This window comes from Argopecten irradians, chromosome 2 (assembly GCF_041381155.1).
Source record: "Argopecten irradians isolate NY chromosome 2, Ai_NY, whole genome shotgun sequence".
Classification (NCBI taxonomy): domain Eukaryota; kingdom Metazoa; phylum Mollusca; class Bivalvia; order Pectinida; family Pectinidae; genus Argopecten; species Argopecten irradians.
Genome location: NC_091135.1, coordinates 48,614,981 through 48,639,669, shown reverse-complemented (window position 1 = coordinate 48,639,669; position 24,689 = coordinate 48,614,981). Strand labels below are relative to the sequence as shown.

The window sequence follows — 24,689 nt, the reverse complement described above, 5'->3', positions numbered from 1 at the left end:
GAATGGAATGATTGTTTGGATTCACCAGTACTCACCTTACCAGCACCACATGAGGTGCCATCTGCAGCAGGAAGGAACTTTGTTTCACACATCATACCACCCTTGTAGCACCACAACTTCTGACAGATCTCTCTCTACAACCAACATGTTTATTTCACAAAATTTTTGAAAATCAAAAAAGTTCTTTATATACTGTAAAACAATTAAATTAGGCCCAGTGAAATTTTAGTACTACGACGATAAGTTACCTTTTGGCCCAGTTTGAATGTAATGATTGCTTAATTGATGTGTTTTCAAATCTTGAAATTTTAAGTTCTTCATATCTTTGCTACAAATCAATTATGGTTTCTTCATAGATACCTTTCCAAAATCAAAGATACATAGACTGGCATGCTTTCCAAACTGCCACTGACACTGGGTGTCTGCGTTGAATATTTCTCCAGGAAGTTTGTCTGGAAACTTCAATTCTGCTACAGCCTGAGGTTCATCTACCAAACAGCTCGACTGAATCGTACTGTAACAATAAAAAAAAATAATTTTTTTTTAAAGGTGTGTACTCATCAATTTCCAGAGATAAATGTCTCATAAGTTTGTTGGTTCAACCAAATTATAGGCAACAGTTTGGATCCTGTTTTGAGATTTTCTTTTGAGTATCAGTAGCTAGTTTAGCTACCAGAAATGACCACGAGGATTCAGAGAGGCTACATCATCCAGAACACAATTATATAACTAACAAAATACTTACTTGAAGAACCTATGAAGGTAGTTGCGACTACACTCTGACCATCGGAATATACCACTCTTGGAACTCAACGTTGGTGACATTATTGTCCCCGCATGAGGCTGACATTGATTATCTGTTCCGTCGTGTAGCATACCAAAACTGAAACATGAAAAAGTCTACGCTAGAAAAATGGTACATGTGTCCAGATTTGTACAACAGTTTACATAAGATCAAAAAATTTCATTAATGCTCTTGTCTCCTTGTAAAGATGGAATGTAATGAAATATGATGTTATAGAGATGGGATGTTACAGATATGGGTTATTCTGTGTAATACACACCTCCACCACCACCAGCCCAACCCTTTACGTTACTCCAGAAAAGTCAATTCGCGTGATTCTATTTCTTGCTGTTCTTTATGTCCTTTGCATGGTTTTGATAATTGTATTCTCCCTCCAAGGGAGCATTATTAAACCTCTACACTTACTTATGTCCAATTTCGTGAGCGATAGTGAAAGCTGTTGCTAGACCAGAATCCTCCGTCACACTACAACTTCTAAGTCTATTGCACATACCCTTGACTGGGGCAAACCCTGAAATAAAATCAGATTTGACATGTGTTTATTACTTCTATGTAACCATATAAATTGTATTTCAATAATGATGATTAAACACAAGTTATATTTTCAATACCCGGATTGATTCCATGATTCATGAGCTCCGAACCAAATACTCCTACATAATAAGAGTGCATCTTTTGCAGTAGAAGTTAAAAACCTTTTTTTTTTTTAAATGTATGATCTAATGTAGAAGTACAGTATCTTACCCAGTGTATTACACGGAGCATTACGTAAGGCGCAGATGTCGAGTCCTGTCAGGAGAATAGCGTGGTCATGTTGTCGGTGTCGTTTTCCACCAATCACAGCCTGCCATTGACAGAAGCTATTGAGAGTGTTGTCTGCATTGTGGCTTATGGTCAGCCCAGGCTGAAGAAAATAGAAAGAATTTGTCCATGTATATATATCAGTACTCTAAAATTAAAAGTTAAATTAAAAGTTTATAGATATCAGTACTCTAAAATTAAAAGTTAAATTAAAAAGTTAAGATTATGTAACCTTATGTATTAGTTTTAAAGAGTATTTCACTCATATCTGTTTACATGTAGCTATTTATACGCAGAGCATTAAAAAGTAAATTAAATTCACATTCAAAGCAATAAAGTAAGGGTTACTTCCCTTATTCCATCCATATAGTGTTAGGAAACCATGAAACATGTAATCAATAATAACTTGTCCTACCTCTGATCCGTCCAAGATGATGAGACCCACCAACACAATGTTGACCTTGTAACCAAGGCTGTCATCCAGAAACAACTGTGACACCTTCAAAACAAAAATAAAACAATGTTATTGGTTTTTACAGAATATGGTGACACAATCAATAAAATTCTAACATTACAACATTTAAAATGTCACATGTTCTATTTCCATTTTGGAAACAATAACATTTCACAGATTCATTTAAATTAACCTAAATTTCAAACCACATACCATATTGAACATGCTGAGGACGTAGGTAGTGACGTTCTGGCGGCCATGTTTTTTATACACATGTTGGTCCACAACTACAAGAGTTTCTACTGTTTTTGTGCGCGAGAACTCCTTCCGACGTCGATCAGAAGCCTCCTGCTGTCGTCTGCTTGTTGAAAATCTATCCTGTTGTCGTCTTGCATTTTCAGCTCTTGCCCTTTCCTGCTGGCGTCGAGCACGCAGCAACATTTCCTGTCGACGGCGCTCATTAGACAACCTTTCTTGTCGCCTTCGTTCCTGTATTAACCTCTGTCGACGTAGCCGTTCCTGTAACAGTCTTTCTTGACTGTGTCGGTCATGTGACCGAGCCTCCTGGTTATGGTGATCATGTGACGTCCTCTGTTGTAAATTGTGTGTACCAGATGATCTTTTTGTTCTTACAGGTTTTAATTTTTCATCATCTTAAATATAATAATTCAGTAAATGTAAATATTTTGATACTTAAACATCCATATAAAAATCTTACTTAAATAATTTTTCTTATCTACTAAATTTTGATTGCAGTATCTATATACATATGCTTTTTCTTATTTTCACCGACAATTCACTATATATATTAATGACAATATATGATAATACCCTAAATTTCAAGCGCTTAATTTAATATCTGTTTACAAAAACACAAAACTTCTCGATGAATCTAAATTTGGTTGAATAATTTTTCTTCTTTAAAAAGGCATTATTTTAAGTCTTTTCAGATCAGACTCATTTTTCATTTTTTTTATTGGGAACATGTATATAGTGATCATTACATCATTTGTTTTTAAGAGTAATGTCAATAAGTTTTGAGGAAACAACAAAGTAAAAGACATTTCTACCAATACTTAAATCACTCATTAAGGACTCATTAGGTGAGATAATAATAAATGGAATTGATGTATCATAGAAATACAAATATAGAATTTCACCCAAATGAAAGTGATATTTACAGTGTGTCAAAAATAAAAACAGAACCAACAACTTTGGGAACTTACATTTTTGAGCTTCATAATATTGAGGTTCATGTCCACTAACAGCTGACCGTTTATAAATAACATGGGGATGACCTTTAGGATGACCTTTGTGATGTTGATGACTTGAGGTAGATATGTTTGTTACATAGAAATGTTCAGCTACTGGCTCAATTACATAGTCTTCATCTGCTAACTGCAAAACGCCTGTCTGTAAAACATAAATTATTTCTGTTGAGAATAAAAAAAAACCCAATACATGTGAGATCTGCATGGAAATAAAAAAAGACAAATGTAGCATATCACAGTCACTAGCATAACTGAAGCAATAGTAAAGGGCAGTCCCTCAGGTTCTATTGTAATTAGGGTGGGGTTGGGGGGTGGGAGTCCGGTTTATTGTAGTTGGGATGGGGGTCAGGCTTCATTGTAGTTACGGAGGGGTGGGGGTATGGGGAGCCTTGTATTATCATAGTTGGAGGTGGGGGGGTTGGGGTGGGGGGGTAGGGGGGTGGGGTGGAGGCCGGTGATATTGTAGTTGGGTTTGGGGTAAGGTTTTATTGTAGTTGGGGTAAAGTGGGGTTATGGGGTGCCCGGTTTTATTGTAGTTAAGGGTGGGGAGATCATGTTCTACAATAGTTAGGATGGACTCTCAAGACAAGACTTACTGTAGTCAGACATTTAAGTTGGGGGATGGTCTCTTAAGACAAGTTGACTGTAATGATCTTTTAGAAAGGACTAACCTTTTGCTTATACAATAGGTAGTGAGAGAAGTCCTCTCTGGAGATTTCTTGAAGTACAATTTCTCAACAAAACTTTTTACTTTTGCAAGAGAAAGACCAGTCTTACAAATCAGTTTCTAATGTTGTGAGTAAGGATGTTTAGTCTCTATAGACCTGTTTATCATTGAATTGTTCCACTGTACAGACAGTGTATCAGATAACTACATCAGAGTGGGCTCAGGCCAAAAACAACTAGTATTAATAAAACTGATGGACACAATAAAACTATCTTTCACTGTGAACAGTAGGGGACACGTAATTAAATCCCAATCTCTTATCACCAGAACAAGAAAGATAGACTATCATAACTTTATCTTAACCCTTTACTCTCAATAAAACTGGTCTGATTATTTCTAAATCCTACTATCTCCACAATTACAGGCCAAAAACAGGTGAGATTGGCCTGAAATGAATTGTGACCTTACAGACTAGTATGATATTATCGGAGTTTAATCAGGGAGTTACTCCCCTTTGTGATGACAGCCATCAGATTTAGTGGTGGTCCAATCTATCCTCTGTTGGCGTTGTTAAGTCTATATCAGTAGGCATCTGTTTTATAAAGAATAAAAAACCTCTTGATAAAATTTACCTCCCTCTTATTCTAAAAGGCACCAAACCACTGGGTACGAGCTTGCAGTCTAAGGACGGAAATGATAGATAAAAATATTGTCCTAAGGACAGGTTTAAAGCAGAGTAACACAATGATATACTGATGCTGTATTTCATATAATATTTTTTACCTACCATACAATGCATACAGCAAGACCCAAAATGCTTGCTATAAACATTAAACTCAAGTCAGGATATGGAAAATATAGAATGATATTGAAGTAGAAAAAGATGCAAAAGTTAATCAAATATTGAATATAAATGTATTCAACAATAGCAAAATAAACATAACAGTTTATACATCCGATATATTAATTGATCATCTTGCATTTCACATGCCAAGCTTATCTAAGGGTAGAGGTTTCAGAGGGGCCTTATAAAAATGTGAAGTGTTTTAAACATTTAAAAATAAGAACAAACATACTTGAAGAGTTTAACAGCTTCTTAGTTTACAAGTTAGGGTATAAAATCTCTTTGAAGTAGTTTTAGTCCTTAAAGTTCTCCTTAATTGGAGTGACAAGAAGAGCTTAGGCAAACAAAAGGAGCTTTAGGTTAAGTGGGCACACACCACTAGTCAAGGGAGATAACTTTAACTTAAACCCATGATCTCATACCTATAATATTCCATTATCTGCCTTTGTCATGCATTTATCACACTCACAGTGCAGTTTTAATAGTCATCAAAGCATTATTCTGACAACTTTGATTTTCTCCTTCAATTTCTGATGATAAACTTAATGGTTTAAAAATTCATATTAGACTTACTCTTGTATTTGCATAAATAAAATGGTGTAGATTTTCATAAGAAAAGAAAATGAGGTCTTTGGTCATACAGATTTGAGTGATATATCAAACATGAAATACCGGTACTAATAAGACTGACGATTGGGTTATATCCTAAATATTTCTAATACATGTATTCTACAAAGACACCACAAAAATCAAAGCGGGTTGACCTACATTAATGGTGTTATTTCCATATTTTCTCTTTGATCAATATTCATCTATTTCAATTAGGGTAAATTTAATGATGTATTGGTCATTCATATTAATTAAATCTTTTGTGGCCAAAATTTGAAGTCGTTGAGTACAGAAAGACTCAACTTTACCCCCATCAAATCTCATTTCCATAGCAGCACTGACAGACATTTTGGACGAGAGAATTATTCATAATAAGTTTATATAGGTCAGCAGTTTCAATACTATATATCTTACTGAACAAAACACTATAAATCATTAAATGATGTGATAAATCACTTTCTGATTTTGTCTATAATTCTTATTCAAACTGTTACACAAAACGGGTGACATTTTTCTAACTTATCATTATTTTTTTTGCAGGTGTGTTCCATTTTTCTCCAATTCAAACATTTTTTGTAAAGAGACTTTCCAGAAGTGTATTACAGATTCCTCAATTTTCTTCCCTGATAGCCAAGTTAATGATGAAATGAATAACAAATTTCTCAAAGCAAATGTCATATCTATAACTCTGATAACGCCTATAAAGTCACAATCACATCATAATTCATTTTCTTTTCAAAAATTCAGAAGAAAAAAAAATTGACGAAAGAGTAAAATCAAACATTGTTTGATCAATTTCAATAGATAACAGCAAATTGAGGGCAGGTGTTCTTACAGGTAAACCATTGACAGGTTATTTTAGGACTTTTTATGATCAGATGAAAACTGCAAAATTGGGAAGTACAAAGTATGATGAAAGAGCTATAGTGATTAGGGGCAATATTAGTCATACCTGAACAATGCTGGAATGTACAGATCTCCCAACATGAAATACTATATGTGATGATTAATAATAATCTATCCAAGAATTTATCTATCGTTCGTTTTTTCTCCCCCCCCCCCCCCCCCCCCCAATAATTTTTTGTTCAAGCATTTTCCTATAACACAATCTGAGACTCAGAGTATTATTCTGCTATGTAAGAAACTGAGAGCAATAATTCAATATTTAATTGATAGAAAAATGATATCTATCGTACTTTGTGTATGGTTAAATTGGATTCCATTGTAATTAAGAAAACATTTTTTTATGCATGTTTTCCCCTATTAGACTGCAACTTAACAATAAATGAATAGATTTGTTACTAAAGACACACACATCATAATCTGATCAGCAGAAATCACCAATTAACTCACTCATACCAGAAGTAGTTGAAATGTAATTTTACCCTAATTGAATCTGATTGGTTTGGTACAAGCACAGCTATGCACATAATGTAGATTAATTATTGGTCTAGCCTCGGTGTCATCCACTGTCACTCCCCACCACACATTGGGTGGTAGAGATGTTTGATGGACCAGAAACAACCAATTAATTAATTAACCTCTCTAACTCAACTCTACTCCTCTGCTGTCATTAAATTGAAATAAAATACAAGAAGTAAATTCTGAATGAGAGTTGAATGCCTAAGATACCTGACATTTTTTTTTCCAGAAACCAGAGACAGATTCTTTAAAACATGTACTGTGTCTAAATTCCCATGATATTGAATTCTGCACTTTTTTCACTTCTATATATGATCGTGTTGATGTTAAATGGCCAACAGGTTTCACAGCTACAAGTATCATTAAAGCTGCATGATAAGTTATTCAACCAATTTAAAACACCAATGATATTTGATTATTAAAAACTTTTTAAATGCAAAAAATGAGATCAAAAACATTTATTACTAAATTTACCACCTCACCTTCATTGGAATCTGTAACATTAAAACACTTTGAAATCTTTATACATGTAACTTTTACTGTAAATAGTCCTAATGGTAAAGACGTCTAATTTTTAACAACCATAAAATTATCCTGCTTCAGATAAGTTTTTCTGCTTTTAAAGGCAACGGGTATAACCTGAATCTAAGACAACCATATCAATTTTTCATCAAACAGTTTTTGAAGTTATTTGGAATTTAAAGTTTTGCTTAAGTGCTAAAACAGGTGGAAATGTTGCACTTTTAAAGTACAATATATAAAATTATTTAAAAGAATTGACAGCTTAATCAAAATCAAAAAAATTTCGGTACTTATCTTTTACATTTTATCTTTTATCATTTGATAATTTTTTTTAAACTAAATCTTCAGAATTCTAAGTCTAAAAGTCTGAACTAAAGTAATAGCAACAATGATGAAATGGAAGATAAATCTTTTTGAATTAAATGTGTCAGTTTTACGTTGTATATACACATCACATAACCTATAAATATAACCAATAAAGTTGTAGTTTTTTACTGTGCAATTCGCAGACTTACAAGTCTGAAATATAATACCTTACACACAACAATTGAATGATGCAAAACTGAACTTTGTCACATAATCCATTTTTCAACCTATAACAAATCTATTTCGCACGGAATTAACAGACAACAATACTACACCCGATCTGTCCAGTACATAACAGGTCACCTGGGATATTGTCAACTGTAAACCGAATCTTTTTAGTTCATGTTTAATTTCTTTTAAAAAGTTTATTCAGAACAATATCAAGTCAATTCGTGTGTAACTTGTCAAGACAACTCAAATGTCCTTTTAGTTTCAAAACAAAAATCTGTGACCTACCGCATATCCTGGTTAGGATTATCATGACATTTGATGGACAGGTATAGGTTTCAATTTCATCATCATCCCTTAAACTTAAAATGTGTTTTTTTCCTGAACCAATGATTTCAGGAGTAATTGAACTGTTATGGCAAACTATTAAATGATACAATCTTGTAAAATATGTTTTTAAACATCTATAGGGCCCTAGTTTTTCAGATCATATACTTACTGATGGTGAAATTTATCATGATTTATATAAACCAAATACTAAAAATTAATGTTTGTAAATCTCTAAGATTTCTAGAAGTTGTGGTTTACTTCAAGAGGCCAATTTATGCCCTGTTTAATCTCTGTTAGACTATTGTTAATGGGTAGGTTGCTGATCTGAGCCATTCTAGAACTTCTGTAGTTCTTCTACTTTTCCTTTCTTTTCAAATACTTTTTTACCTGTTTGTCAGATAAATGAAGCATTTTTTTTCAAATACTTTAATTATATCAACTATGCATGCCTACAACAACGTTTGGTTGGTTTTATTAGTTTAATGTCCTATTGACAGCCAGGGTCATGTAAGGACGTATCAAGTTTGTTGGTGGAGGAAAGCCGGAGTACCCGGAGGAAAACCACCAACCAGCGGAAAGTACCTGGCAACTGCCCCACTTGGAATTCGAACCCCCATCCCACAGGTGGAGGGCTTGTGGTAATTATGTCAGGACATCTTAACCACTCGGCCACCACAGCCCCTTACTACAATAATGTAAACAAAAGTATACTCAGATAAAAATTATGTTTTTAATGTTATCAAACTTTCACTTCCGGGCTGATTTTACTGTAGCATTACAACAGGCCTGCCAGTCATTATAGACGTATTGTATCAAATATGATAGCTTAATTTTCCCTTGATTAGCTGGCCTGTCAGTGTAATCAAATTAAATGCCTGGAAATTTTCTATGTTAAAGTGTCTACTATATAAATTCAGTAGTATCTTATTACTTTCATGTGTAAAATAGGAGTCTTTATCAGAAGCAGTGAGGTTTTCAATAAAAACATCATATTCTCATTAAAAACACCCATTCTTTGAGTACATCCCCACCGTCAAAATCAAAATCTATTTTATCTATTTACCTTTACATACTGCATACTTCAAATACTTTAAATTTCAAGGATGTTTCAGATACACAAATTACATAAATAATAGCATAGATTACAAGATTATAAAACAAAAAATAAGCCACCAATGTCAAATAATTTTTTTTATTAACTTTTAGAATAACCCAGATGTCATTAACATTCAAAATGTCAAAAGGCCCATACCCCTATAGAAAGGGCAACAACTCCAGTAATCTTAGCAAATTTTCCATAAAAGAGTGAACACATCATACAAGGGTTAATTCAATCATAATGACCAATCTAATAGAAAAGAGTAAAAACATCAAAGAAAAAAAAAAAAAAAAAAAGGGGGCCGCGGTGGCCGAGTGGTTAAGATGTTCCGACATATTACCACAAGCCCTCCACCTCTGGGAAGCGGGTTCGAATCCCATGTGGGGCAGTTGCCAGGTACTGACCGTTGGCCGATGGTTTTTCTCCGGGTACTCCGGCTTTCCTCCACCAACAAACCTGGCACGTCCTTACATGACCCTGGCTGTTAATAGGACGTAAAAATAAACAAACCAAACCAAATCAAAGAAAAGGGGAATAACTCCATCAAAATCATCAATAGGGGACATTGCGAAATGCATCAGCAGCATTTTCTGCACCATTTTTGACTATCGGATTGACACACTGATCTGTAACTAGACATCATTTAGTTACTTGCTGTAAGTGTGTACCTTTTACTGGGTCAGCACATGTACTACAGTTAAACATCAGTTTAATTCAAATAAATACAGTACCTGACATATTGGGCTGTTTTGCTAAGAAGATGAAAAGGTGAGATTGGGTAATTATGCTGCAGTGAACACAGAATATAATTTCACGGATGCATGTACCAAGCCCAACCTCAAAACCATGACTTAAAAAATTCAACGTCATCGCCAGGAAATGCAGAAACATGAGATTCACATGTACTAAAGACCTTTCTTGGGTGGTATATATATGTAACAGGAAAAGGCAGTTCATTGATAATCATTCTCTTAAAAAAGTTGACTTCCCTTTCAAAAAACTTTTTTTTGGATACATCCTCTCAATGCAATAAATAACTGTAATTTTTTCCCAACCATTAAACAATATCTATATATATATATATATATATATATATATATAAAAAATGCTAACTTTACATATTTTCAAAGAGAAGTTCAGAAATTGAAAAGTATAATTTTTATAAATAATATCAGTTTCTGAGCTTCTTGATAAAATTGATAATCATAATTAATTAAACTTTGATTAATTCATGTTCATTAATGTTTTAATGATGCAAGCAACCAAAATAAAGTATATTGAAGATATAAGAATTTTAAAACTTGATCACCATCAACTTTAATCCACAGGTCACCAGTGTTAATTTAGTTTTTGATTTCTGTCATTTGACAGATTAGAGCATTTGAAGTAAACTTTGAACCGAGAAAACACTACAATAACATTTATCAGAATTCTTGTCATGCACTGACAAAATGTAGATAGTCTGCATTTCAATTTTTCTTCTTTGAAAGTAAGAAAACATGACATTTTATCACACTGACATGCCAGGGCATTAAGGTGAAATATGTGTCATATGTGAAGTAATATGCATTCCATCTGTCAGTTAAACCTTACTGTAATTTTTTATTTAAACACTTTCATCTTCTAAATTCCTCACTTCTACGATTCCACTGAGTCTTAGTGTCATAAGAATGTGTGTGGGATATGATTTAAAGGTCATGACCTTTGTGAAAATTGTGTGGGGTGCTTATTTGAAGATCACAACCCCAATGCTATCCAGGGTGCACTGCACAGCAGAACTACATGCATTCATATTTTGCAAGTCAGATGGATTATTTCTCCTACACATAGGTAAATTGAAGGGCTTTCAGGAACATGATGGACTGAAAATTATAAGCCTCCAGCATATATATGATGACAATAAATACTGCATTTGATAAACTACACCCTCCCACATTTTCTCTTATTTAAGCCTAGACAAGTCCATACTTTGACATACCATACAATCATTATGATGACTAAAACAAATGGTTGTGTAACATGACTATCACGCATCCTGCTTTATCAACCTCCACAGATGTACAATCTAGACCACAATTATGGTTTGTTTGGATTAATGTCATATAAGGACAGCCCAGGTTTAGCAGGTGGAGGAAAGCCGGAGTACCCAGACAAAAAACACCTTTAACCTGCTGCACTATTACCTAGCAACTGCCTTACATGGGTCTCGAAATGGCAACCCAAGAAGTGGTAACATATCGAGACAATCTGAACCACTCGACCACTGTAGCCCTTAGATCATCATTAACCAAAAATACACACTTTTGTTATCTCATATGTGATGTGATTATTGGTTCAAATATATAGCATAGAAGCAATGGTTTGGGGAAGGGGCGAGGTTAAGAGGATGGGGTGTTAACATATAGGCTCAATGAGATTTCCATTAGAGAAGGAGGGGGTTAAAATAGGGAATTTAAGTACAGTTTAAAGTGGATGGGATGAGGGTTAACTGTCATAGGAATAAGAAATCAATTACAAGTCTACATACATTTGAATTACTGTATCAAAATGGCACATAATATCTTTAAAGTTCTTCAGCCATTGCTGGAAAAAAACATTTCAGAGGGATTTTGATCCCAGTCAAGTTTGTTCCACCAGAGGTTACTAAGGTAATCCTTGGAGTATGATTTACTACAGAGAGATATATGGTTTGGTATAGCTCATTTATAATGTATTTATCCTAATCTTATAATGTGACAAAATAAATATGTTCAAAAGGTTATCACAGAATTGCTGCTTTGAAAGTAGATCAAATTAATCTCTGTCCTTATGTATTAACACTATCTGATTAAACTCATCATTTTGAATACAGAATTTCTTCCATGTTATCAAAATGTTATCATTTCATCCGTTAATCATATTTTCAGTGTATTGGTTGTGGTTGGATATGATTAAAAGGAAGGACGCTGCGAGATTTATAAATGCATTGGTATAAGAGATACATTTTCATACCTTTGGTATCATCACATTAACGTTAAGAAAGGCAATAAAAAGTTAAAATGTTAAAATGTATAAGTTTGCACTATTAACCATCTAATATAACTTAGATGAACCAACACATGATACAGTTAAGTGAATGAAATATTATTATAGGAAACTTTCAAAGTGAGATCTATGATAAATATTATATCCTTTTTTGTGGTAAATTCCTCAACAGATCTCGGTGAACTGTGGAAAGTTATTTCCTGTACACACTTCCGAGTTTATTGTCCAAAGCATTTTATGGCATTCTTAGGTAAAATAGATTTATGACATGCTCTACTGACTTCCATAAAGAACTCTAGTTAAGTTATTCAGGTAATTAGCATTTGATCGACTTGAAAGAAACTCATTTTATGCCGATATATCATTTCTTCATACTTTTTAATAAGAAAACCTTTTTGAAGGGATGGAGTCAGAATCGACTAAAATGTCATATAACACTTGTTATATTTTTTATCTGCATATGACTGGAAATGGACTTATTTTGTTGTGCTCTTTGAGGGCATTAGTTTTAGTGCATCACTGATAATTATAAACAAAGGTTCAGGTAATGAAAAAAACTGGCAAATTTGTGGATAGCATGCTTGTTGGATATACAAGGTAAAATATTGAAAATGGAATGCAACATCAAACAAATAACAAATTGTTTGTTAACAACATTAAAGAACTATTGACTTGGATGAATTTTGGGTGAAGGTCAAGTCACCCTGTCCCCAGATTATATGCTCATAATACAATATGCAATATGCAATATGTTTCATTGCAACATTTTGCAATAAAAATGTTTACTAAAAATTTGCTCCAAAACATTTACCAAAATTATGTTATATTCATACGTTTCTCTATTGAAAGGACATCAATGCAATATTTGATGATCTCTACAAAAACAATATGTTTGACTCACCACCCCACGACACAGTGCCACAGCTGTCTTAGAAGAATGCGAGATAATGTCACCTCTGTACATACAATCATCATTGTATGATGAACTCTCCGTTTCCATGGAGTTGGTAATATTGCTTCCATGTCGAAGATAGACTTTGAACCCAGGCGCCAATAGATGAGAGTTTTGGGAAAGTTTGAGATGATAGGTTTCATTAGGTGTTGTAATGTTTAAATAGAAATGATTGTCTAGGTCAATACTGCGTTGATGTCGCTCCGTTAGACGAGAGCGATGAGATTCACTAGTCCAATGGGAGATGAAATGACCTTGATTATTAACGACAGCGATGTGAGCAAGTTGGTAATCTGAAAGAAACAACAAGAAAGATAAAAAAATAGTCAAATATGAGGACTTTTGGATGGGCAAACTTTCATAAGACATTTTATTATTACTTTTTCAAGTCTTTTGCATTTACTAGTTGTGTTTGTTAAATATACTTCATCTGACAACATGAGTATGAATAAGTCTAAAACATACCTGAGCTGATGTTGACAAGCTTAGATAAAATTTAAAAATCAAACTTGACAAAGTTAAATGTGAAGCATTTATAGCCACTACAAAAAGATTTTTCAAAAAAGAAATAAAAAGAAATGATTGACCTTTCTTAATTTTTTTGCTTAATTATTCATGACTAAGAAATTTCAATGAGAAAACACTTGTAAAGTTAGTTTTGTAGTCAGATAATTAATATCCCCAAGACCATCAAAGTTAACGTGACACATTAACCATTAGTTATGACAAGTTACACACCACAACAACCAACATCTCGTTACTAATGTTACATAATTTGATAATCAGCGTTTTTTCTTTTTTTTCCTCTTTTTAACAGGACATTCCTTTTAATGTGAGATGTCCTACAGTCATACCTTATTGGTAACTGTATACATATAGAATGTGTAAAGGTGTTTCTCCCTTACACTTGGTACATATGTCCTTCTCTACATCATACAACACATGTACATAATGTGTCTTAATATGCTCCACTATAAGACACTAGAGAACAGGTGTCTTTCATTAGAGTAATCATCAGTAGCAGTTTAGTGTCTACCTTGAACCACTATGAGACACTAAATAACATGTGTTGTATGATATAAAACGCTACAATAAACCTGTCTAAGAGACCACCTCTATTTAATGACCATCGGCATTATAAGACCACTTTCTTTAAGTACTAGATGGCCAGTTGCAACACAAGTTGACCTGTGTATGAGGACCATGTGACTATAGAACAGCTGTCTTTCTTGTTCTGCAATTTGACACACTAGATAAAAAGTACTATAATAATACTAATTAATTAGTCACTAGGGAAAACAGTATCACGGAATAAGACTGTATGCCACTTCATACAAGTGTCTGTAATCTGGTCTGTATTTCCTGTTCTCTATAAGCAATAGACACAAAAGAAGTTACCATAGAGTTCTGACACTCTGCCATCAAATAAAGGACTTGCATCATGAATCTACTCTTATATTTTTGCTTGTAACAGTTTTCACCACATGCAGATTATATGTTTATTATTGATATTCAGGATTGAAACCCTACACAGGATTAGCTCTGAAAGCCTGTACTTATACCAATTAAGACTGCTTGTCACGGACATTGATAGCTCTATCTGGCACACCAGTGAATAGATACACAAAACTCCAACCTACTTCATATCAAATTCACCTGATGCACAGAATTTAAAAATTTTTTAAATGTTTTTTAGCATGTTAATATAATGATATGGAAAACATGTATCTAAATAGTAGGAAAAAGAAAAGAATATGAATTTTAAAATAAAGACAAAATTTAGTTGCCATGGGAATTGGGCATATAGCAAACATACTATCAGTAGTAGACACATCAGGGACTATGTTAAAAAATTACTGAAGTTTAGTAGGTGCAATTTGTAGTGATGTTGATGTTCATAAGATGTGTTGATGGACTGTCAGATACACAGGACCAGTGGAGTCTTCAAACCTCAAACTGATAAGTATTGTTAGCTTTGTAATACAAGTTTGTTTTCTGTAGCTTACCAATAAACAAATTCATAAATGTAATAATTTTTGTGAATTTTCTTTTAAGATATCATTCTTTCAAATACTTTCAGTATTCGTGATTTATTATTCATTATTGTGAGATTTTGCTTGACATTTGAAATATATATTAAACCTTAGTTATGATGTCCATGCATTTTTGACATTAGGCTCCAGGTACTGCAGACTTGGTTTGGGTTTTAGAGGTTTGGTAATTTTAAACCCTGTATCTAGGTGGAAACCTAAATGTCATGTGGATACTACATAGCCATGTTTACTTTGAATATGAAATGTTACATTTTTGTGGTCAAACACCCTACAGAAATCATCTGAGAGGGATACCAACACAAAAACCCTCAACACTTACTAATACAGGCTGGCAGCTGATGTTAACAGCTTAACAAGTTTTCATATATTTTAGCATTTTTTTGCATACAGATGAATCATAGCTGACTAAGAGATTGTTGAAAGTATTAAAACAACAAATTAATTTGAATTTGGTCCTCCCGTTGTGATAAAAATATGCAATTTGAATATACTATTTGGTCACCCGATTGATACAGATTACAAGATGTTTGAAGTTCTTGCTTACAGTAAAAAATAAGCTGATTTTTTTGTGTGCTTAACTATGAGAAAATTATGAAGAATCTGTTATTTTTAAATAATTTTCCTGACACAAATTTGGATTTTGAAATTTTAACAAAAAACAGCATATCAAAATTTCAAAATAAAAACAAGAAGTAGATAAAAACAATCATTCACAATGCTGTTAAAGAATTGGATTGTAGCACAAGAGAATCTTAGATTATCAGTTGTCTCCCCTTTTGGTAAGATGTATTGGTATTGCTGGTATAAGACACATACCAGTGTGATTCAAAATTAATGCAAAACAAGTCATATGTTTATCATATGGAAGTCTTCAGTAAGCCTTGTTATATCCAACAGTAACTATATTATAATTAGCATTTAAAGAACAAGCTAGGTCGACCAGGTTAACTGGGAAATAATTATTTACAATAATTAATATTTTGTGTGTTAATTAATTCTAAAACAGGTTTGTCTCATTATCATATAAATAATTATCCACTATAATTAATTTAGATTACCACACAGGAGACTAAATCTGGCACATCATAGTTTCTTTGTTTTACATAATCTACATAACAATGATACACATAGAGGTGAAAACTGCCTAACAAACTATCAATATTCATAGTGAAATCATGATCCAACATCAATGAGATTTTACAGCATAAATCTAGGATATCAGACCTAATTGTACCCATCATAATATATAGAAGAACTACCCTAAATCTCACCGTGTCGAGATTTTACGGCTATTTTGAATCAACATTCATGAAGTCAAAATATGTACCTTTGTATGATTAATTTAACGTCCTATTAACAGTCAGAGTGGTTTAAGGATGTGCCAGGATTAGATTGTGGATGAAAGCCAGAGTACCCAGAGAAAATCCACCAACCAACAGTCGGTATCTAGCAACTGCTCCATATTGGACTTGAACTTAATTGTGACCCAGAGGTGTGGTAATATGTCGGGATATCGTAACCATATATCCCTTATATATTAATTATAGCACTCATCAACAATAATGAAACATTTGTATAGACACGAACACTGACCATATTTATTCTATACATTTAAAACTTTAGTGCACAATCATCTTTCACAAATACAAAATTATCTCCCCTTACATTAAAACTTTGAATCCTAATCAGAAAAGCTGAAGTATCTGTAACTTTAATGTGTTAAGGAATGGACAGATTACAATTTGGTTACACAATTTGTATACTGCTTGTTAACATTTTGATATAAAATACATCTTGATCTGCAGATCATATTATCAGCACAATGTTATATCAAGCTATACTGAAACTAGAGTGTGATTCCTGTTCTGATACCAATGTAAACTTACACATATTTGTAATAAAGGCTCATAGAGATTAAACATTTCCTTTACACCATTTTAAACCTCTACAATCAAATAAAACTAGAATATAACTAACATTCCATGAAAAGTGCATTTCTACAACTGCCCCACCACAAAGGAAACAGGCTTAATTTGATCTTTATTAGTAGGAGCATCTGTAAAGTGTCGGCACTGACCTTTCTGATCCGAGGTGTAACCCTCAAAACCACAACATATGGAAGATAATTCTTTAATGCGGAAGTCCATGTTCTAAACACTTTTGGTACATAATTCAGACCAGAAACTTGATGAACTAGTGTTAATCAACGATACAATCCAGATCACTCAATAAATTCTTCTGTTTGTTAAATCTATCTAAATCTGGCCATTCGTCTATGTTAATCAGTTATTGATTCCATAGCCTGATTTTACTCATTGTTTCTAAAAATAGAAAGAAGATAAGCTATCGCTTCTAGTGCCTCCTCTTGCATTATTTATTTGAGGGTAATATTATTTTGACCAATTCAAAATAAAATTTATACAAGATACAGAATTATATATCAATGACTAAAATAAGGATGGACTGAGGAAGCTGCCCTGAAGAACGCATTGTGATATCACCAGCACAATATTTCTCAGTCGTTCGAAAATCCACAGTAACAGGGGTCGACATTAACGCTTGTCCGCTTGCCCGGTACCAGACGAAACTCCCGGCGGACAAGTGAATACATTAAAACACTTGTCCGATGGGACAAGTAACAGTTTCTGTCTCTGTGTTATTATTTACAGCGTATTTCTATTGTCAACATTCTGGCTGTCTAACATTCTGACGTAAGAAAACCAAGCAATACTCACGATAAAAAGTAAATTTATATTATATCAACCAAAGGCATAGCATTACCTAGAAGATATTTTTTAAAAGATATTTGAGTTCCTTTTCAAACAATATATGACTTCACAAATTCTGAGGATTTGCAGCAAAATTTCAACAATTTTGTGGTACTCATTTCATTTCAGAAGTGTTTTTAAATAAATAGTTTATTCACATGGATAGTCTGTTTCCTACTGAACATTTTGGTATATAGAATATATGTTATATTTAAGTTTTTTAACTTGTAATTCTAACTAGAAAAACACACTCTAAAAAGGGACCTTCTACCTTAAATTTACACACCATATCATTACATATCCACCACTAAATTCAATGGTAGGAACATTTCATTTGCTATCTCTACAAAAACAATTTCTCCACTATCCTAGAATTATAGGTATAGTTAACAATCCATGAAAGGGACATTTCAGTAATATATACAAATGTTTGTACATCCTCAGATATAGATATAAATCTATTTCCCCTTATCTATGTTATGTGCGACAGCTGGAATAATGCAATATAAACAAAATCTGTGAAATAAAAATCAAATCAAATCAACAAGAAATTACTCTGAATTTTATTTTATTTTAGTGTAAAATTTTTATAGCTTGAACTGGCACCTCCACTTATTACAACAAGTGAGCAAGGATCTGCAGATGAAAGATAAAATTTTACAAAAATTTCTGTTGGAACTGATCTTAAAGTAAATGAGTAGGGTACTAAAACGAAACTAATGGGCTGATGACATCTCTCATTATCTCAAGTGCTCTCACTAATCAGAATCCATCGCCACTGCCAAGTACAAAAATTACTATGTGTTAATAAATAGCATTCAAGTCTGATATATATACCTCCTCTATGTTCTGTGGCCAACAAATTTGTCAGTTCTTCATAACGGCATCAAAATCCTAAGTTATATGTCTGATAAGATTTCAGTTTTGTTGATGGCAGACAGTTATACATGTACACATGTAAAAAAATTTTTTTTCTTTTTTTTTAAAGTTTTGATACGGTTGTTAAAGAGTTAAGAGTAATATTTGGAATGTTTTCTTTTGGAATATAAATATGTAATACAGGTAAATCAATTTTGTAGATACACAGTGAGCATTTTAATGAACAGACTCGATACAAAAATAAATTTCTGTCGTATATAGCAAGATGAAATATTTTAAAATTGAAAAGTAACTCTTTCACTTGTTTGATAGAAAGGTTACTTAGTAAATCATTCATCAGTAAAATGCTTTTTACAAGACAGGAAATCATCAAGTGACCATTTTCATGGTAGTAGATCAATCATGTAGAGGAATTATAGTTGTAGAGTTACAGGCCTGGAACAACAGACTGGTGCTAGCCCTAACATTAATACTAAGTAAGTAGAAGTTGTACTTACCACCGTGACCGACCTGGCCAAACACGACCCCCCAGTAGACTCCAAAAACAGCTCATAATGACAGGAAAACTCTGTCCACACAACAACCATACCTATTAATTGTTGTTTCTTCAATGACTATTCAGCTTACCTACAGATGGTAAGAATTTCATAAATTTGCTTCAAATTTTAATTTAGAATTCTTTTTATGATAAAGATTGATCCAGTTAGCCATCTGGTTTTACTCAATACTATATAATATCAAAGGTATTTAATTTTTGAAGAATTCAAAAGAAAATTAACTCTTCAAAAAATCTGGTTTATATTTTTTCAAGCTGACAATGCTGAAGCACATTGATCCAAGATAAAGTCATCACGCAACACCAAACAGTGAACTGTAACCACAGTTCACAACACGAGTAATTTTATTGTCATGATTTTTTTTTCTTTCCTAAATTGACATACAATTTATGTGAAAGATTTTTTCTAAGAGTGTAAGTGTCGTTTCAATGCCATTGATACTTGATTTAACCTTGTGTCACTAAAAACCGTGATGAGAACCTTCAGAGCAGAAAATCGCCCAATTACAGACACACGATAACATCTTTGATTAAGATGACTGATAAGATATTTTTGAAATGTTTCTGCTTTCAAGGTTTTCCTGAGTTTTTTCAATAGGGATAACAGCAGATTTTAACCATCAATATACTGGTAGACTTAGATTCTTAAGGCGATGTTGTACATTATCTCCAATGCAAAAAGAGTTCCAAAATAAGAAGTCTTCAAAAGTCTGGTAACATCTCTATCTTTTTCTATTTTTACAACATATACCGCTAAATTGGTAATAAAGAATTAAAGTTTATTTCTGAGTGTCTTATTGAAGGATAAAGAACATGCAGTGATCATAGCAACATTTGGAACAGTAAAAATGTCAGTTTGCATATTATTTTCGAATTATTTGATTGTAAACATATCATAATAAACATTGATTTGCCTTCAATGTGTTTAAGCACAAAGCAGCAAGGGAAAAATCTTAATCAGTGGTGGTAAAATATACCTAAAAACTATCCTGTGTGGGCCTTTTTCAAGGGATTGGAGGACCGTGATTGAGGAGTATGACCTAGCTGAATTGGACACTGTGACCCTGGAATAGAGGGCTATTGGCCATGGTATTAAGAGTGAGTTGTGGGTTGTTTAGTTTCATGTCCTATCAACAGCCAGGATCAGGTTTGATGGTGGTGAAAAGCCAGAATACCAGAAGAACAAGAGGCCCAAGGGCCTTAAAGTTGTATGGTCTATCACTTTCGCTCTTTTTGTCATAGTGAAAACTGTTTAAGTGTTACACACATTTATCCCCATCTGTCCGAGGTTAACACTTTCTACTTTTACCATTTTTTATAAAGTTGCAGCACTTGAAGTATTTTTAATTATAGAAGTAAAAAATCTTTTTAACGTGTACACGTCAAAAATATGCTCGAAAGATGCCGAATCATTCCGAACTCTTCCCAACATCGTCGCGACAATCTCGAAGTAACACGAGAGTTGTTGAACCAAATGTCAACAATTTTTTTCATAAACAAAACATGCGGTCGACCTCAGCAGACCGGATCTACAAAGAAAATAATGCATGCACATTACAATATTTGATACACACTATATTGAATTACGGCAATGTGTGAATTAGATGTTTCAAATACTCACTCTGTGGACATATAACAGCACAATTTGCTCATATTAGCCAGAAGAAAAACGTAAACAAACACATGTGCGCTTACGCTAGTTACCTGGATCACCACGTGCAGGATGTGTGGACATAAGTCACGTGGTACGATTCGGATGCCGACAAAAGCCGAAGGTACTGAACATGGCGGTGTTTGAAGGCGCTGTATTCAAAACCAGGAATATATGATCCCTAGATTTCGGCGCTCTTATAGGCCGACATATTCTTTTTGGGAGCTTAATCAATAAGTTACATGTGCATGTTCAAATATCAAATGTTTAAGCAATATATTGTTACAGTGGAAATTACCAGAAATACAACTTTAACGGTCATTTGACTACCTTGGCAATAGCTGTATAGGAAATTGATTAGATATGGTGTCATTGTTAAAAAATAAAAACACTTGGTCATGACCATGTAAGGATCATTTAATGCAAGTTTCAGTCAAACTGCGTGGGTAGAACTTCAAGAAGTTCAAAATGTGTTTTCAAGATGGCGGCTTTGGTGGCCATCTTGGTTTTCGGGTCAACCCGACAAATAGCAACACTTTGTTGGGACAATGTCAGTATCCTTAAAGTTATACAGACAAGTTCCAGCAAAATCGCACTGGTAGAACTTGAGAATAAGTTCAAACTATATTTTCAAGATGGCAGGAGTGTTGTCCATCGTGGATTTCAGATCAACATAAGATATAAAAACCACTTGGTCACGACCATGATAAGGATCATTTTATGCAAGTATCAGCTAAATCACACTGGCAGAAGAAGTTCAAAATTCAAGATTTTAGAATATTTGACCCCCCTGACCTTGATAGTTGGTCAAGGTCATTCATTTCAATAACTTTGGTAGCCATTCATCCCCCGCATACTACAGGCCAAATATGAGTACTCTGGGCCTTATGGTTATTGAGAAGAAGTTGTTCAAAGATTTTAGTCTATTTGACCCTTGTGACCTTGATAGTAGGTCAAGGTCATTCATTTTCATACCTTTGGTAGCCCTTTTTACCCGTACGGTACAGGCCAAATATGAGTACTCTGGGCCTTATGGTTATTGAGGAGAAGTCATTGAAAGATTTCAGCCTATTTGACCCCTGTGACCTTGAAAATAGGTCAAGTTCATTTATTTTTACAACTTTGGTAGATCTTCATCCCAGCATGCTACAGGCCAAATATGACTACTCTGGGCCTTATGGTTATTGAGAAGAAGTCGTTCAAAGATTTCAGCCTATTTGACCCCTGTGACCTTGAAAATAGGTCAAGGTCATTTATTTTCACAACTCTGGTAGATCTTCATCCCAACATGCTACAAGCCAAATATGCGTACTCTGGGCCTTATAGTTATTGAGAAGAAGTCATTAAAAGATTTCAGCCTATTTGACCCCTGTGACCTTGAAAATCGATCAATGTCATTTATTTTCACAACTCTGGTAGATCTTCATCCCAGCATGCTACAAGCCAAATATGAGTACTCTGGGCCTTATAGTTATTGAGAAGAAGTCATTAAAAGATTTTAGCCTATTTGACCCCTGTGATCTTGAAAGTAATTAAAGTTCATTTATTTTCACAACTTTGGTAGATCTTCATCCCAGCATGCTACAGGCCAAATATGACTACTCTGAGCCTTATGGTTATTGAGAAGAAGTTGTTCAAAGATTTCAGCCTATTTGACCCATGTGACCTTGAAAGTAGGTCAAAGTCATTCATTTTCACAACTTTGGTAGATCTTTATCCCAGCATGCTACAGGCCAAATATGAGTACTCTGAGCCTTATGGTTATTGAAAAGAAGACGTTCAAAGATTTCAGCCTATTTGACCACTGTGACCTTGAAAGTGGGTCAAGGTCATTAATTTTCACAACTTTGGTAGCCCTTCATCCCAGCATGCTACAGGCTAAATATGAGTACTCTGAGCCTTATGGTTATTGAGAAGAAGTCGTTTTAATGAAAAGTTTACACACGGCGGACAACGCACGGCGCATGGCTGACGGCGCACGCCGACAGACGGCGCACGTCGACGGACGGTGCATGGTGACTATAGGACATCCTGACCCTTTGGGTCAGATGACCTAAAAACCACCGACCAGCAGTGAGTACCTGGCAACTGCTCCACATTGGATTCAATCTCACGTCCCAGAGGTGGAAAACTTGTGGTAATATGTGGAAAGGTAAGTATCATTACAAGTAAGTAAACCATCTGTCATTCCAACCTCGTATCTTTCACCGATCCCAATCAGACAAAGGACTCCACCAACTTCATACCCTACCACTGCAGACTATTCAAATGTGTACCAGTAGTTATTCTCTCCAAGAACTGACATCTCTAGGAACAAACAGGAGATATATATATATCCTGGGCAGCTTCAAAAATGCTGTCCAGTACGTCAGAACGTGATTTTTTAGACACTTTCTGCACTTTCATTTGTTGATTTCTGCCTGGCAGATCTCAACAGGCACCCTAACATTAGTTTTAGTTCAAAGTAGGCCACTGTGACCTAGAAAAGATGGAGGGCTTAAAAAAGACATCAAAACATAATTTGTACAGTGGGAAAATAAGATTTCAAGGATAGAAATTCAAAATCATTCTACAGATTGATTACTAATCATTTCTAGTTTTAAGGGAAAACAGTACCATTGCCTGTACGGAAATTTGATCTAACTAGGTCAAATCTATTTATAGAATATATCAAATGTCTTCATTTTTTGTTAATTGAATGACAAGTTGTCAGATTTCTGACAGGTCAAAGTTTTTAATTTTTCACTTTTTCAAACATCTCAACTGATAACAACACATAGAAAACTGTGAATGATTTAAACTCAGGTTTCAAAACAATTTCACGCTCCTGTCTGGATATTTACGCTTCTTAAACAGCTTTGACCTCAAAGTCTGATTTTCACCTTAGATAGAACACACTAAAAACTGTCATGCTCATTGAACAGATAATTATATATACTTTCTTTAAAGCAAACTATTTCTGAAACTGAATCTGTAAAATACAACCATTAAGCATTGATTTTGAAGTCCTATGAAAATACACTTCTTTCAATACAACTGTCTGAGTTTTATAAGTAAAATGAGTCCTGTAATTACTAGATATTTTCTTAAGATTTCATCATACAAAATATTCAGAAGAAATTTTTGATATCTAATAAATCTAACCAGCCATCACATGCCATAATCCTTTCAAATTAATCAGTAAGTTTTCCATTTTGTCTGTTGTGATTTGATATGATAGCCATCTATAACAGTATGAAAACTTAACGCAGTATAACTCAGCACAAAATGACAGAAATTACTTTTTATTCTATAAATAGTATTATCAACAAAGCCAAAGTAGACATACAAAAAATATCTTGACATCTCCCCATAAAAAATGGAGTGATAACACAGGATACTATACAATGGAAAGACAAGTAACTAAACACGGCCTTTTATACAGTATCAGAGAAATAGTCTGTTAAT

General features: G+C 33.8%; 1 protein-coding gene across 5 annotated transcripts in view; it reads right to left on the bottom strand.

The window, feature by feature from the left end:
• Positions 1-24,689, bottom strand: part of LOC138315770 (A disintegrin and metalloproteinase with thrombospondin motifs 18-like) — an 82,114-nt gene that overhangs the window by 9,910 nt on the left and 47,515 nt on the right. For 4 of the 5 annotated variants that reach the window (XR_011207523.1, XM_069257021.1, XM_069257022.1 and 1 more), the window contains exons 3-11: positions 13,284-13,627; positions 3,287-3,473; positions 2,274-2,713; positions 2,022-2,105; positions 1,550-1,709; positions 1,211-1,316; positions 746-883; positions 361-514; positions 36-134 (exon numbers count right to left, since the gene is read on the bottom strand). Coding sequence is in view for 4 of the 5 variants with exons in the window: in XM_069257021.1 (XP_069113122.1) it covers positions 36-134; positions 361-514; positions 746-883; positions 1,211-1,316; positions 1,550-1,709; positions 2,022-2,105; positions 2,274-2,713; positions 3,287-3,473; positions 13,284-13,627 (1,712 nt within the window). In the remaining variant the exon portion in view is untranslated. The remainder of the gene's footprint in view (positions 1-35; positions 135-360; positions 515-745; positions 884-1,210; positions 1,317-1,549; positions 1,710-2,021; positions 2,106-2,273; positions 2,714-3,286; positions 3,474-13,283; positions 13,628-24,689) is intronic. The other variant, XM_069257024.1, reaches the window with a different exon arrangement.